The sequence below is a fragment of the Metarhizium robertsii genome, assembly GCF_000187425.2.
Source record: "Metarhizium robertsii ARSEF 23 chromosome Unknown MAA_Scf_2, whole genome shotgun sequence".
Lineage (NCBI taxonomy): Eukaryota > Fungi > Ascomycota > Sordariomycetes > Hypocreales > Clavicipitaceae > Metarhizium > Metarhizium robertsii.
Window position 1 is genome coordinate 5,249,274 of NW_011942160.1, and position 13,738 is coordinate 5,263,011.

Below are 13,738 nucleotides of genomic sequence, written 5' to 3' on the forward strand. Positions count from 1 at the left end.
CAACGAGGAGCCAACTTGGAGGTATCATCCAGTGGAGCGACTGCACAGGATGTGGAGATGCTATTGACATCAGCCCGAGCTGACGGAACAGTCAGCTTCCCTTTGCCATCAGAGCAGTCAAAGTCACGTAAGCTCGCTTTTTACGGCGGTTAGTCATACCAGTGTGGTAAGCTCTCATTCTCGCAGCTTCATCTGATGCAGCTTCACCACCCCGCACGGCCAACTCCCTCCTACGCCTCAACCATCTCGTGTAAAGTAGCATACCGCTCATTCCACAGCAATATAAAATGGAATCATCGCGATTGAACAAACCAAAACATGTCTACAAAATCACCACGTCTACTCCACCGGACCCCATCCCCGCCGTCTACCCACCATCAGAACTAGATCAAACCGATGGGTTCATACATCTCAGCACGGCAGCTCAGGGATGCACAGAACCAGTATGGAACGGGGGAAATGATCGGATTTCACTAACCCCTACTATAGGTCCCCAAGACTGCAGACATGTTTTTTAGCCATGTGTTGCAGCTGTGGGTTGTAAAGATACAGCTCGACAAGCTCACCGAACACCGTATCCATTGGGAAGGCGACGGCTGCGTCCATTTATACGGAAATTTTGGCGCTCAGGACGTCGTTGCCGTGGAAAAGTGTGTTCGGCAGGGAGAGTCGTGGTCCGACTGCTTGCAGGACGCAACATGGCTTATCTGAGGAATTGTAACGTCTGCGCTTAAAAGACGTCGCATGGTAGAGAATCTAACAATAGTACACAGCTAGTACTATTCATCGCGATCCAAGGCCCCACCGTCTCGTTTTCCCGTCGCATTCTGGGGTTTCGTTGGACATGGTGATGTCTGCGTGGGCCGGACGTGATGCAGGACTCGGCTAGCCGACTAGACAGTCGCAACGCTCGACATGTCCATCTAGCCCAATGTCATGGCTTGCATCTTGGCAACTTTGGTAGCCGTTCAAGCGTCATGCCGACGGATCGCACGGCGTTGGCTGTGCTGTGGCTGGCGCCGCCGACTCATCTGGCCAATTGACTTTGGAAAATTGAAGCCTCTATAGTAGTAGTAGCTGCGGCGTGGACGATTGATTGTTTGTTCTTGAGTAATGCAAGAACCAGCTCCTGAACAGGGGCGGCAACCAAGCTTTCAGGTCAAGCTTTGGCCCACGTGGGTCGTTTATATTGCCTCAAGGGGGGCAGCATTGAGGCGCGGGACTTGAATGTCAATTTCCAATTTCCCCAGTTATGAGCCCGGGCCAATGGATCATGGTAGCATGGTCAGGGTCTAGGCTCGGTTTGGAATATCCGCTTTGCCGTGTTGGCAGGGTGAATTAAACGCAGGTGGTTGTTGAACACGAGCAAACGATCAACATGTGGTGAGCGAATTCTGTAGGTATCGATTGATCGACTCCGACGGCGGCTATCGCGAGACGCAGCCAAGATAAAGCCAACAAAAGACGCGCAATCAGCCAAAGCCATAGAATCCAGCCTGGCCGCCACACACACCTCCAGACCCTGTTTGTCCATAACGATCGACAGTCTCAGCTAAAAAGCGGGCATTGGCAGTCCCGCGTCTGTTTCGGCTAGTCTTTGGCTGATGTCGGTAACAATTGGCATTTTGCCTTTGTTTGCAAACAAGGTTGAAGCCTGGTCATCACGACGGAGATTTACCGACTGCCAAAAATACTCGAACTCTTGTCATCCCATCGAATATAGGTTTCGATTCAAGCATAACGTGAATGCAGCCAGCCAATCACTTGGTTTCATCGACCGGACCCATCACGATGGATGGGCACTCCTTGTTCGACCGAACGGGACGCATGAACGGATCGTCGACGGCCACGACGGTTACGGGCAAGAGACACCATCAAAGCCATCACACAGAACTCATTGAACATGGGAATACCCACCCTTCTCCATCAAAACGAGTTCACATGGACCATTCCGACCCCGCTGGCTGCTGAAGCAATCCAGCCTCTCCTGCGCTACCCCGTCTTGGCCCAAGCTGCAACATGGTGCGTGTGCGGAATCGCAGATAAGGGGCTCCTGGGGGTCAAAAGTATGGAGCATCAGTCCCATCCTCGTTTGGCCATGCCCATGGGAACGTGGACTTTTATCCGGTCAATCTTTTTGTGGCGGCCGGCGGCACATTTAGTAGATGGTGACGCCACTGCCGCCGTTCCTTTGGCTGATGGTGTGCTCCCTTTGCGTCGTGTTTGGTTTTGAACAAAAATTCTCCGTGATACATCAACTACTCAATATATGACCTTGGTAGACGACCTCGGTCCAGACCAAGGCAATATTCAACCCACAGACCTCACGACGACTCAAGCGCTTCCCGCAAATCGATAGCAGGCCGATTACAAGTTTTTTTATTTCTTCTCTTCTCCCAATGGTTTTCTCGGCCCATTCACCCTGTCGACCTGGTTAAACGGGGGCGGAGACAACATTCCATCTCTCAGACACCAACTCATCATGGGCGTCGCAGTCCGGCCGTTCAAGGTGCCCGTCCGCAGGAGGACGCCGGCCTTTGTCCTCATCACCTGCTTCTTCTTACTGCTTCTCTGTCTCGGCGTGTTTGAACGCTCGGAATCTCGCCTACAGTACGCCCTGCCCCTGGGATTAGAGGCCGCGCTGCCCGAGAAGCTGCGCGTCCCCAAACCGTGCCGATCCGATCTCGACTATCTGAGGCGCAGCAGCTACAACCTCACCCAGCAAATCGTCTACCAAAGGCGGTGCATGCGCGGCCTGCGCAGCGCCGCAACCTCGAGGGACGTCGTCGCCAGCCATGCCCAGCCGCTGATCCAACCCGACAGCAGTCGCGTCGTGGAATTGAACCACGGCTGCCACGGCGCCGCACCAGTCGACGAGGCCTGCGATCCAATTTCCGTCCAGGTGCCGCCGCCGTTTCCGCAGCGTGACTATTCCGAGTTCCTCTTCGGCGTGGCGTCGTCCTCGGAGCGGCTCGTCCAGTCCATCCCCCAGTTCCGACACTGGCTGGGCGGCACCGAGGCGCGACTGCTCGCCGTCGTGACGGACGCACACTTCTCGCCGAGGCAGATGAGGAGGCTGGCGGTGCAGTACGAGCGGGCGGGCATCCATTTCATCGGCACGCGGCCGGCCGACCCGTCCGTCGGCGTCAACGAGCAGCACTTTGTCGCGGTGCGCCACCTCCTCGCGCACGCGGACGCCGACACGCAATGGGGCGTCATCATCGACGACGACACCTTCTTCCCGTCGCTGTACCCAGTGGCGGGGGTGCTCGACGGGCTCGACGCCTCGGTGCCGGCGTACGTCGGGGGCCTCTCGGAGAACAGCCACGCCGTCAGCTTCCACGGGCGCATGGCGTACGGCGGCGGCGGCATCTTCCTGTCGGTGCCGCTGCTGCGGCTGCTCGAGCCCAACGTTGACGCGTGCCTGGCCGAGAGCACGATCCGCGAGGGCGACGGCATGCTGCGGTACTGCGTCGAGGACAAGACGGCCACCAACTTCACGCAGGTGCCGGGCCTGCACCAGCTCGACTTTGGCGACGACCTGAGCGGCTTCTACGAGTCGGGCCGCCTGCCGCTCAGCCTGCACCACTGGAAGACGTGGCACCGCGCGCCCGTCGACAAGATCGCCAAGCCGGCCGTCTTTTGCGGGAGCTGCGTGCTGCAGCGGTGGCGCTTCGGGCCCGACACGGTCCTGGCCAACGGCTTCAGCATCGCCGTCTACAGGGGCGGCGCCGAGGACCTGCGCCTGCACCGCACCGAGGACACGTGGGACGCCGACCCGGCCAACTGGGAATGGAGCCTGGGTCCCATGCGGGAAAAGGTGCCGGACGACGAGAAGAAGAGCTATCGCCTGCTCGATGCCGAGGTGGTTGGCGGCAATCTGCGCCAGGTATATGTCCATCGAGCTGGGGATGCGGCGGGTGCCTCTGACGGCGCACATGGACCCAGGGACGAGGTCGTGGAGCTGTGGTGGGATTGGAAATGAGTTTTCCTCATGTTTCTTTTCTTTTTATTTTCTACAGCGGATTCTAATGTGTAATCCTGGGCGGATATCATGACATGAGACATTACACGGCGTTGCAGCGTCATACGGCCTTTATTCTTTGCTAGTTAACGGGTATAACGCTTACACATGCGGGTACATATATATATATAGGTGCATAGTATTCCATCTCGTTAATACTTATTACTGACACAGGCATGGTATACATCTCTGCATTCAACTGTTGCCGGCCGCCAATTCACTGCTATATATCAAGTACCAAACTGCTGCGCCTGGTTGCCACGTCGTTGTCGGACAAAAGGCCAAGGGAGTGTATCGACCAGATAAATGCAGATTCTTGGCAGCTCGCTTCTACTAGTGTTAATTTTTGGCGGTTACTAACGCCAAGTGTTACACTATCGTGGTTGGCAATATTTACTGTATTCGGGCTAGCTATATTTTATATAGCTAAAACTCTTTTTAAATAGAAGTACAATTTAATAAGGGTTCTCTCCCTTAAATTCCGTGATTCCAGATTTACCATTGCCGTCCCAGGTTAATCTCGATGATGAGATTGTTTTGACGTTGGAGGACGAGGAAGTTCAAGACATCACTAGGGTCGATGAGATACCTCTCATCATTCTCCAGAGCGTTGTCTGTTTTTGTCCGAGGTCAGTGGCATGATAAATACCGAGTTCACAGTATAGACTCACAGAGGAAGACGCCCGTGAAGTTGCGCCTGTCAAGGAGCTTGTAAACAACGAGTGGGAGAATCTCGGGCCCCATCTCTACGAGCTCGTGGAACTCGTCCACATGGCACCGGATCTGGGCCCTATATTAAAGTTGGCGCCGACTTCATCTAGTCTCGGAAGTCCTTTACTTACTGTGACGAATTAGTTGGTCTGTCCCAGGTGACCTGCCAGGCGTGGAAGCATTCCTCGAACGCCTTGACCAATTCCGGAGCAGACCTGCGAACTTCATTGTAGCCTTGCACAGCCGAGTCTTGGGCGGCCCGGCTAGGTAACGGGATCGGGTCGTAAGGCCCCATCTGAGGAACCTGCGCGTACTTCCGTCCATGTCGGGGCCTAGACAATGGTTGCTGCACATTGGATATGGAGCCAGGCTCGGGAAGCAGGTCATCATGGTGCCCAGGCAGACCTAGAGTGTTTCCGGGAGGAGTACTGGGCTTCTCGGCACCTTTGTCCATGTTGTTGTTGTTGTTGTGGCAGGGTCTTGATAGCAGAAGAGGCAGATGACTTAGATTAGATGGAGAGGAATAGGATTGACTTAGAATGCGGGCGAGACCTCGTTGATATACTGCGTGTGTGGGCATATTAGGTTTTTGGCGTGACTCGGCGTGACTCACAGGCTTAAAGTTACTATAATATATAAGGTTTACCTCTATGATAATGGTGGCTGAGGCTATCGCGAGATGGCTTTAGTAGTACGAATTTTGCTAGTATATTTGACGCGTAATAATACGCGTATAAATAGTCTACTTTTTTAGTCTTTTATTATTCTCAGCTTAGTATAGCCTAATATTGTGTTACCAGATGTTGTGCCTGCACGATGCGTATATCATGCTTGTAGTCTTCTTTGACTTGAGGGGAAACAAAAAAGTTAATACACTCTTGTTTTATCATATATTGTAATTTACTATAATATAAAGCACGACAGCCAGGTCCTTGATCTGGTTCAATACTTTTTGCCTCCCACTGTATGGTTCGATGCTGTCTGAATGGAGAATCGTAACTTGGAGCCTCGGTGGTAACATTTGAAGTGCCGGGTTGTGATGGCGATGCGGCAAGATAGAAATGCATTATTCCGTGCCCCCATGCCACCCTCGATGCCGGGGTATTCTCGTAGTATTCCACGTTCAGAATCGTGTTCAGAATCGTGTTTCACCAAAATGCGCTTTCCGATACGGCGACAAGTCTTGACGCCTAGATGACGGTTGCTGGAAACTATAGCCGACTTGGTGCGCTGCAGGTACTCACCACGAGGCCAGCTACAGTTTCAAGCCATCATCAAGTATTGCCATGTTGACTTCATCTCCTTGGCACCAGCCAGCACTAAAGCATGCACAAAATGAAGAGGCATCGAGGTGCGCAACCAACAGTGCGGGGCTCGCGACCGCCTCCAACCTCAATCAACAACACCAGACGTCAACTGGTTTGCTTTGTACAGTGGTATTGCAATTTTTCCATCGTGCACTCCGTCCCGCTGCTGCTCGAAACGTATGACAGAGCTATACGCGAACTTTCAAAATGGGAACAGACGGTCACATCCCCGCGCCAAATCAAGATGCCATCGAGTCGGCCAAGGCGCTCTACCACACCATTCGAAAGGCATTCCCTGAAGCCGTGACAGATTTCGAATCCAAGTGGACGGCCTGGCAAGAGGTGTGCCAAGGACGAACACCATGGCCGAGGTACATTTCCCTTCCTACTCTTCACTCTAGGCGCCATCTCTTACCGCTCAACAGTCTCGATGCCTGTACCCGGACAGACGAGTTTGAGGCTCTCAAGAGGCTCGGTCCCAAGATCCTGCCGTTGGTGGTTTTCAAGCTCGCAACAAACGCCGACCACAACTCGTACGGAGTGTTTTTGTGTGCGCCTTCACGCTCACTCCTTCTCATAGTGTCCCACTGACACTGTGCCAGACAATACCATGGAGAAGGACCTCGAATACCGCGGAAATCCAGATGAACCCCTCGTGTCCGACGAGGTCCTGTGCCGCCATGGCAGCCAGATAGTCGAGCTCAACTACAAACGCAACAAGATGTATCAAGAACGCGTCGGACTCTGGAAAGAGTACTGTGACTTGCACAGCATCCACGCTAGCTTCTCCATATGCTGCGAGGGCTCCGACGAGTATTTCGATCTGGTCGAAATGGGACCGAGCATCATTGCTCCTCTAATGGTTGAGTACTTGAATGATCAAGGAGGGTACTGGTACGAGGTTCTGCACGATATTGTCCACGGCCGGAACATGGGTGCGTACATGGTCCAGAGGGACATCTTGTTCGATGAATGTTGCCAGTACTTCAACGACGGTGTCGACTATGACCAGGCCCCCAAGTATATCCCCAACGAGTGGGATGAGTTCTTTGTCAACCATAAAATGTCGCCCAGGGTATGGGAGCATTTCAGGCAGATGGGCAGATAGCTGTGGCGGCGATGCCATCATGGGCAGCGAACTGGATCGTGCTCTCGTTTTGGGCTGCGGATGGCGCGTACACCAGCGGGCCAAGGACAGTGCGGGCATTTTTCATCCTATTGATGGGACATGGTATATATGAGATTGCAATGCAGAATGCAGAGACCGGCTTGTTCATTCAAAACCAAAATTTGTAGCCAACTGCAAGTCTGGCGTCGGACAGGTCGGAGGGCAAGAACAGGACAGAGTGAGGAAATGGCGCCCATGGCCGTCAACAAGTTCGACGGCTCGGTGTGGCGGAACAATACTGAAACATCCGAGTTCTGTCTTTGGCCAGAAAAGGACCAGGGAATCTGAGGCGGAATCTTTCATCGGCCTTGTGGACATTGCCGACATGGGCTGCCCCCTTGACGAGAACGACAAAGACTCCATGTCGACACTGTCCCATTCTCCACACTCATCCAGTCGCCTTTATAGCAGGCACAGGCTTGCCGAACATGGTTTCGTGACATTGAGGCATATTACTAGTCCCTCGGGCACTGTCAAGTCCGGCAGTTCATGGACCTAGAGCTAAATAGCGACCTATTAATTGATTACTGTTTCCCTCTTTGAGTCAAATGAGATTACAAGCATAAGACGAGTATCGTGTAAGCGTAATATTTAGTAATAGTTTAGTGTTTCTTTCACTGCTTGTCACTGTCCCCGGAGCCTGGTACGGCGCTGTTGAGGCCCGTCTTAGCCACGATGGCGGCCTCGATGACGGTGCTGATGGCGGGCTGGGACGCGCCCGACGGCCGTATATAGAAGATGACTAGTCTCTCCTTTTGAGCGTACATCCAGTGCCGCTGGATAATGATTCTTCAATCGTAGTTCAAGTTGTCGTCTTGGAAGGCGTACATCCCAGTTCTGCCCAGCTACGCTGAACTTGTCGCCGCACCACGCGACAGAGGCGCATCCGTCGTCCGTGAGACCCATGGCAATCTTGGTCCGCACATTCAGTGCAAGAACTGAATTGAATGATGGTCCGGAAGTACTCGCTGTACAAGTCGACGCTTCCTTTGACCGAGTCGACACCCTGGCGGCCATGCTCAAAGCCAATCTTTGGGCTGGGGCAAAAGTTAGCAACTTGTCATGTGGGTTATAATAGAAATCGATTTGGGTTGTTTTCACGGACCTGACGATGCGATCCAGCGCAAGCTATCTTCCGCATGATGTCATGATGTGATAGTATCGGGGGAGGCTAATTGTTGCCTGTCGACGAATACAAGTGACTGGTTCTATGACATCTGGACCTAATCCCTTGGCACTGGAAGCCTGTTCGTCGTGTGGCAGTGCCCGTTAGGCAGAAGACAAATGGTTTCGAGCACTAATCAGTTTCACCATGGATTTATCTTGTTTTCGGAGAGAAGGCTGTAGGAAATGGAAGACGCCGGCACGTCGCGGCAGCAGTTCATAACGGGATGTGTACGCAAAGGGCGCTCGCTGGATGAGGCCCCCCACCAGAATAAGGCAACATTAAATTGATTCACAAATTCCAGTTAGGGAATCAGGCTCCGTAAGTTCTGTTTTGCCGGCCTCGGCTTGCTTGCTTACACGGTCACCGGCAGACATTCATACTGCCTCATATACACTACACAACTTGAACTGTGAGCCTCGAAGTAACCATCAAGATGCAAACGTCAGACGGAGCCAGCGATACACACAGTTTGGATTGAGAGACGCTAGACTATTTACCGGAATAGATGCCCGCAAACAAGATTGCATCCGGCTTGTCACTGGCAATGGCGAAAACAAACGGCCTGTTAAAGACCAAAAACTTGGGGTCAAAATTCATGCTTCTGGTCATGATGACCGCCGTCGCGCCTGAGGCCTCTGTACCCTCCTCGTCAACCTTGACATAGGCTTGATGGGCAATAGTTTGCACCTGGTTCTGGCCCTCTGCCATTTCCGTATATGCCCCTCCAATGGGATAGTCGAGCTTCTCGAGAGTCTCGACAAGAGAAAACTTGCTGTCAATCTCAAACTTGGGGAACCCAAACTCGTCATATTTTACCGAGGTGAACTGGTCGCCCGCGCTACCATTCCTGACTATGTCCTCCAAAACGGCGCTGAGTGAGGTTCCTTCGTTGGGCAGATAGGCGAAGAGCGAGGTTGATGGGTAGGATTCCGGCAGTGTGTACGGCAAACGAACGGCCTTGTATGTTGACGTTTCCAAGGATGAGAGGTGTTGGCTGCGCAGGTACATCATGTCTACCTCGGTCTGTTCATCCTTGGTGACGGAAAAGGTCTCTTTGCGAGTGTCGCGCGGTTCAAATTTGGTTTGCCATGTCCCCTTGAATCCAATGGCGTTCACCAGTGCCAAGTGGCTGTTGGTCAGGCTCGCAGGAGACAACATGTCTCGGATCAAGCCACGTGTATTGTCTGAGATCCACGCATTTATGTCGGACGCAGCCTCGGCAAGGTTTGGATACTGTTTATGTTCCGCGTTGAAGCCCTTCAAAAAATTCTGGTAAGCGGGAAAGAGGGTGACGCTTTGATCTGTAAAGACGGCGTTTGCGAGAGCCAGCGGACCGTCCTTTGCATCGCCGCAAAGGGTCGTGTGCAGTGGGTGAAGCACCGACTCTAGCTCGCCCGCGTTTTGGAGACCAAGTTTCGTGCACAAGCCGAGCTTCTTGGACTCGTCTGCTCCGCCAGCAAGCATTCCCAGTGCCATGGTGATGGATAGCGGCGAAAGTATGACGGTCTCAGGAGCGCTGTCTGAGCCACACTGCTTCATGAGCAGGTCCCAGCCAACACGGCCGATTGACTGAAGGGATGGCGCCATGATGATGATGATGAGGCGGCTTCTCGAAATGTATTTTTAACTGTTGCAGAGCCCAGGTAATGTCTGAAGAACGTGTGGGTGATGAAAGCTGGGAATGTTGAAAGGGAGAATATGCCTTGCGATTCATATAGATGAAACCAGAAGCATCATGACACACATGACATCAGGCGCCCCACTTGGTGGTTACTGCACCTGCCTAAAAGGACATCAACCATTGAACGCTCGGATTCTATGACTGATGCCTTGCTTTGAACCTCTATCAAGGTATTGACCACTTGCCGCATTGGTCGAAAGTGACAAATAAATTGCTCGGCGGGCTCACTCTTTTTGCTAGGTGCGCTCACGCAACACCAGGTACCTAAATATTAAGCTGTATATTATAGTATATTATAGTATATTTTATTATAAGTTATTTCTTAAAAATATATAAAGAAAGTTTAAATGTAATAAATACCTACCTACCAAGAGGGGTCTGGTAAGCGCACCTAGCAAAAAGAGTGAGCCCGCCGAGCAATTCACACTGACAACGGCATGGTCCACGGAAGCAGAGCGCCTTGTTGCCCATGCTCCAACCTAGTGGCCAGGCTTCCAATGTTGTGAGGTCGACAGGCAGCCATGGTCAACTTGATCATGATGCCATGAAATGGACCAGACTGTGAGTTGACAATACTGACGACGCCCACGGGGTACGGAGGGATTGGGCCGTCAAGACGACAAACCTCCATAACCGCCAAGCCCAGACACGGACAAGCATCTTGACAAGGCTTTTTTTGTGCCGTCTTTGCCACTCTTTTGGCGGCTCATTCTTGAAATTGTGCCGAGACGCCGTCCATATAACATTACGCGGTCCTTGTTGAAGAGATCTTGTCTTCCTTTTTGACACTCACAGGAGAGACAGGACAGTCACATCACGGCTGATGAGAAAAGTTTGACCCGAGATTCCTTTCTTCCTCCTTATTAACATACTCTTCAGCTAGCCGCAACGCCAGTGCACAAGCTCGCCGTGTTAGCCGTGCCTTCGCTCAAGTCTACAGGCTTGTCTCACTCACGGATAAGACTCTGCCAGTAACGCCCTTGGTCCTCCAGACGGCCAGGGCAACCTCAGCGCCTTCACCGAGCCGGTTAACATGATTGCCAAATGTTTCAGTCATTCGAGTAACGGGACGGGCCAGTCGCCATCTCTTCCACGCATTCCGTACACTGTAAACCACCAGCGATGTTCCGAAAGACGACCAACTCTGCCACCCGCAGATATCTTGACGGGATATATTATTCACAAATATATAAATACCTCTTGAATTTGCTTCCCAAGGTACGAATACATCTCTGCATAACACTCAGACACCCAGCTCTAAAGAAAAAAATCTCACTTGATCAACATGAAGTTCATCTCAACCCTTCTAACTGTACTCGTCAGCCTTGGCTTTGCCGGCACTGCTGCAGCAGCGGATAGCGTGAGTGACCACCCTTTATATTTGCAAGGAGCAGCCTGGTATTAAAGAACCTAGTGCGGATCTGGCTGCGACTGCCTCGAGCAATTTTGCTGCAACAGCGGGCCGTCTTCGCAGTGCTCCAATGTTGAAATTCCGGTATGCCGAGATCAGTCTTCAGAGGAGGGACGCCAGCAGAGACTAACACGGAAAATAGGGCCAGGACTGCGAGTCTTGTTGAGCTCTGTGCTGCGCCATGTGGCTGTCGGCGGACAATACTGGCCAAAGGGTGAGCACGGAGGCGATGCTGCCGTGTTACTTGGGATGTGGTTCATGTTGTCGGGACGTGGTGATTCCGCGGCCTCGTCGAACCGCCGGCTTGCTGTTGACCAACGTAAATAGCACGTAGCCCAGGGATAAAATTTACAGTGTGCTGCTGTGTTCAGCTACGGTTTACTAGAATCCAACACGTTCCATCTCCGTGGTGCAGAAGAACGACGGGCAGCAATCGTGTCTAACTACAGCCCATCTGCCATGGCTCTAGCTCGGGAACGAAATTGCTCACATGAATTATAAATTACTGTCGCACAGCATATAGCATACCAGCTGTGTTTGGTATCGGGCCACGTAATATATAAATATTAAATAATATATATTATATAAAGTTGAACGTTCTTTTTACAGAAGGCATATACTATAATACTTTCTTTTTGGCTCAAGTATCACGCAATATGAAGGTGCCCTGCTTCCGTGTGACAATTACCAATGACCCCAGCGAAACATGCAAGCCAAGCAACAAGGTATTTATGTGAGCAACTCGCATCCGTCGTGGTGTCATGTCCAATCTGCATCGCCAACGCCGTCGATCCATAACAAACGCCAGTCCAATCGTACGCCCAGACAATCCCCCCAAACACATTGGGAATCAATCACCTGTCCCTTACAGCTCTCCCCCTAAGGATGAAGAGTCATCCTGCGAAACGACACCCAGCAGATAGCAATCTGCGTCAACCTGCAGCACACATGATTAGCGCGAGCAAAAAAAACACCAAAGAGCAAGCCAGGCCGGCACTCACGTCGCAGCACAGCCGAGGCCCAGCCCAGCAGCCGTCAGCCTGACGACCACGTCGCCCGCGGCTCTCTCCTCGTCCGGGTCCGACGCGTAGGTAAAGGACGAGCCGCCGTCGGCCCACCAGCTCCTGAACAGGCCGAGGCAAATCACGGCCACGACCCAGCCAATCGTGATGACGATGCCAATCGCCATGCGGAAGTGCGACCGGAAGTTCAAGTACTCGTATTTGCTGAGCGAGAAGCCAAACTGCACCAGGGACCAGAGGATCGACGTCGCCGCCTAGGGGCCGCCGCCCGCGTTAGCTTCTTTTCTTTGCTTCTTTTTCCTTTTCCCAGACCGCAGAGGGGTGCTCTGGACAAACAAGGGCGAAGACTCACCGGAGGGCCGAGGATGCCTATCAGTATGACGCCCGACCTGGAGGTGGCCACGCCGCCGACGACCAGGATCGCGATGCACAGCATCACAGACAAGACGCGCAGCATCAGGTCCATGTTGCGGAAGCCGCAGAACCCGACGATGGGGGAGGACGGCTCGGCAAACGCCTTTGGTTTGGCTGCCATTGCGAGCGAGGCTGTTGAGAATTGGGCGTCTTGGGGAAACGGAGGCGGTGGGAGCTGACTGCGGGCGTCAAGGTTCAACAATGGCAATGGCGTGCCTGGACGGGCCTTGCTTGGCTTTTGTACAAGCTTTCGCTTCGGGATAAATGTGTAGACTGGACGACCTCGGCAGAAGAGAATCCCGTCTGGTAGACCGGTCGGCAATTCCAGGCCAAACTTTGTACGTCGGTGAGGACGGTGTAGCAGCCACGGCTGGATGAGCAGGGACGAGGTAGGGACTGCAAGGGCAGACAGCCTACTGGCACCCGTTGGCATTTATGATTGACAGCAATATTGAATTGACCAGTCGACTTCCATCGGGACGTGCAATTCGGGCGCTCGGTCCGCTTCTGTGGTGCCAGCAGGCTTCCGTCCAGGTGCCGCCAGGCCAAGGCGGCGTGCTTTGTCGATCCGCGCGCCGACGCCACGGCTGTTCCGTCCACGACAGGAGCCGGCAGTGTGATGTGCCGACAGCAGGTTTTTTCCGTCCGAGTTCTTGCCGCGGCGACATCTTATTCGCGGTCGGCGTCGCAGCCCTATCTTGGTGGCCTGTTCGCCTTTGGCCTTGGCTCCATGCTGTGTTTGGGATCGTCGCCATGCTAGCCTCCTTCGGCGGCGACAAGCACGCTTGGTTTGCCAGCTTTATCCGTTTGTGGACGTCTTGGCCCTGCCAGC

The 13,738-nt window shown here is 53.1% G+C and overlaps 5 protein-coding genes across 5 annotated transcripts; 2 read left to right on the top strand and 3 right to left on the bottom strand.

The window, feature by feature from the left end:
- Positions 1 to 2,482: 2,482 nt before the first annotated feature.
- MAA_07897 (glycosyltransferase family 31 protein) lies at positions 2,483 to 3,985 on the top strand (the record flags this gene model as incomplete). Its single annotated transcript, XM_007825895.1, has 1 exon — positions 2,483 to 3,985. The coding sequence occupies one exon, from the start codon at positions 2,483 to 2,485 to the stop codon at positions 3,983 to 3,985; it is 1,503 nt and encodes a 500-aa protein (XP_007824086.1).
- Positions 3,986 to 4,519: 534 nt separating this feature from the next.
- Positions 4,520 to 5,189, bottom strand: MAA_07896 (uncharacterized protein; the record flags this gene model as incomplete). Its single annotated transcript, XM_007825894.1, has 3 exons — positions 4,520 to 4,638; positions 4,696 to 4,814; positions 4,867 to 5,189. 3 exons carry the CDS (start codon positions 5,187 to 5,189, stop codon positions 4,520 to 4,522), a joined length of 561 nt encoding a protein of 186 aa, XP_007824085.1.
- A 1,060-nt stretch (positions 5,190 to 6,249) lies between these two features.
- On the top strand, positions 6,250 to 7,150 carry MAA_07895 (uncharacterized protein; the record flags this gene model as incomplete). The annotated part of the gene is made up of 3 exons (XM_007825893.1): positions 6,250 to 6,413; positions 6,468 to 6,592; positions 6,645 to 7,150. 3 exons carry the CDS (start codon positions 6,250 to 6,252, stop codon positions 7,148 to 7,150), a joined length of 795 nt encoding a protein of 264 aa, XP_007824084.1.
- A 674-nt stretch (positions 7,151 to 7,824) lies between these two features.
- On the bottom strand, positions 7,825 to 8,227 carry MAA_07894 (Serpin domain protein; the record flags this gene model as incomplete). The annotated part of the gene is made up of 2 exons (XM_007825892.2): positions 7,825 to 7,986; positions 8,039 to 8,227. 2 exons carry the CDS (start codon positions 8,225 to 8,227, stop codon positions 7,825 to 7,827), a joined length of 351 nt encoding a protein of 116 aa, XP_007824083.2.
- Positions 8,228 to 8,867: 640 nt separating this feature from the next.
- On the bottom strand, positions 8,868 to 9,965 carry MAA_10871 (Ribonuclease T2, active site protein; the record flags this gene model as incomplete). The annotated part of the gene is made up of 1 exon (XM_011412790.1): positions 8,868 to 9,965. The coding sequence occupies one exon, from the start codon at positions 9,963 to 9,965 to the stop codon at positions 8,868 to 8,870; it is 1,098 nt and encodes a 365-aa protein (XP_011411092.1).
- Positions 9,966 to 13,738: the final 3,773 nt, after the last annotated feature.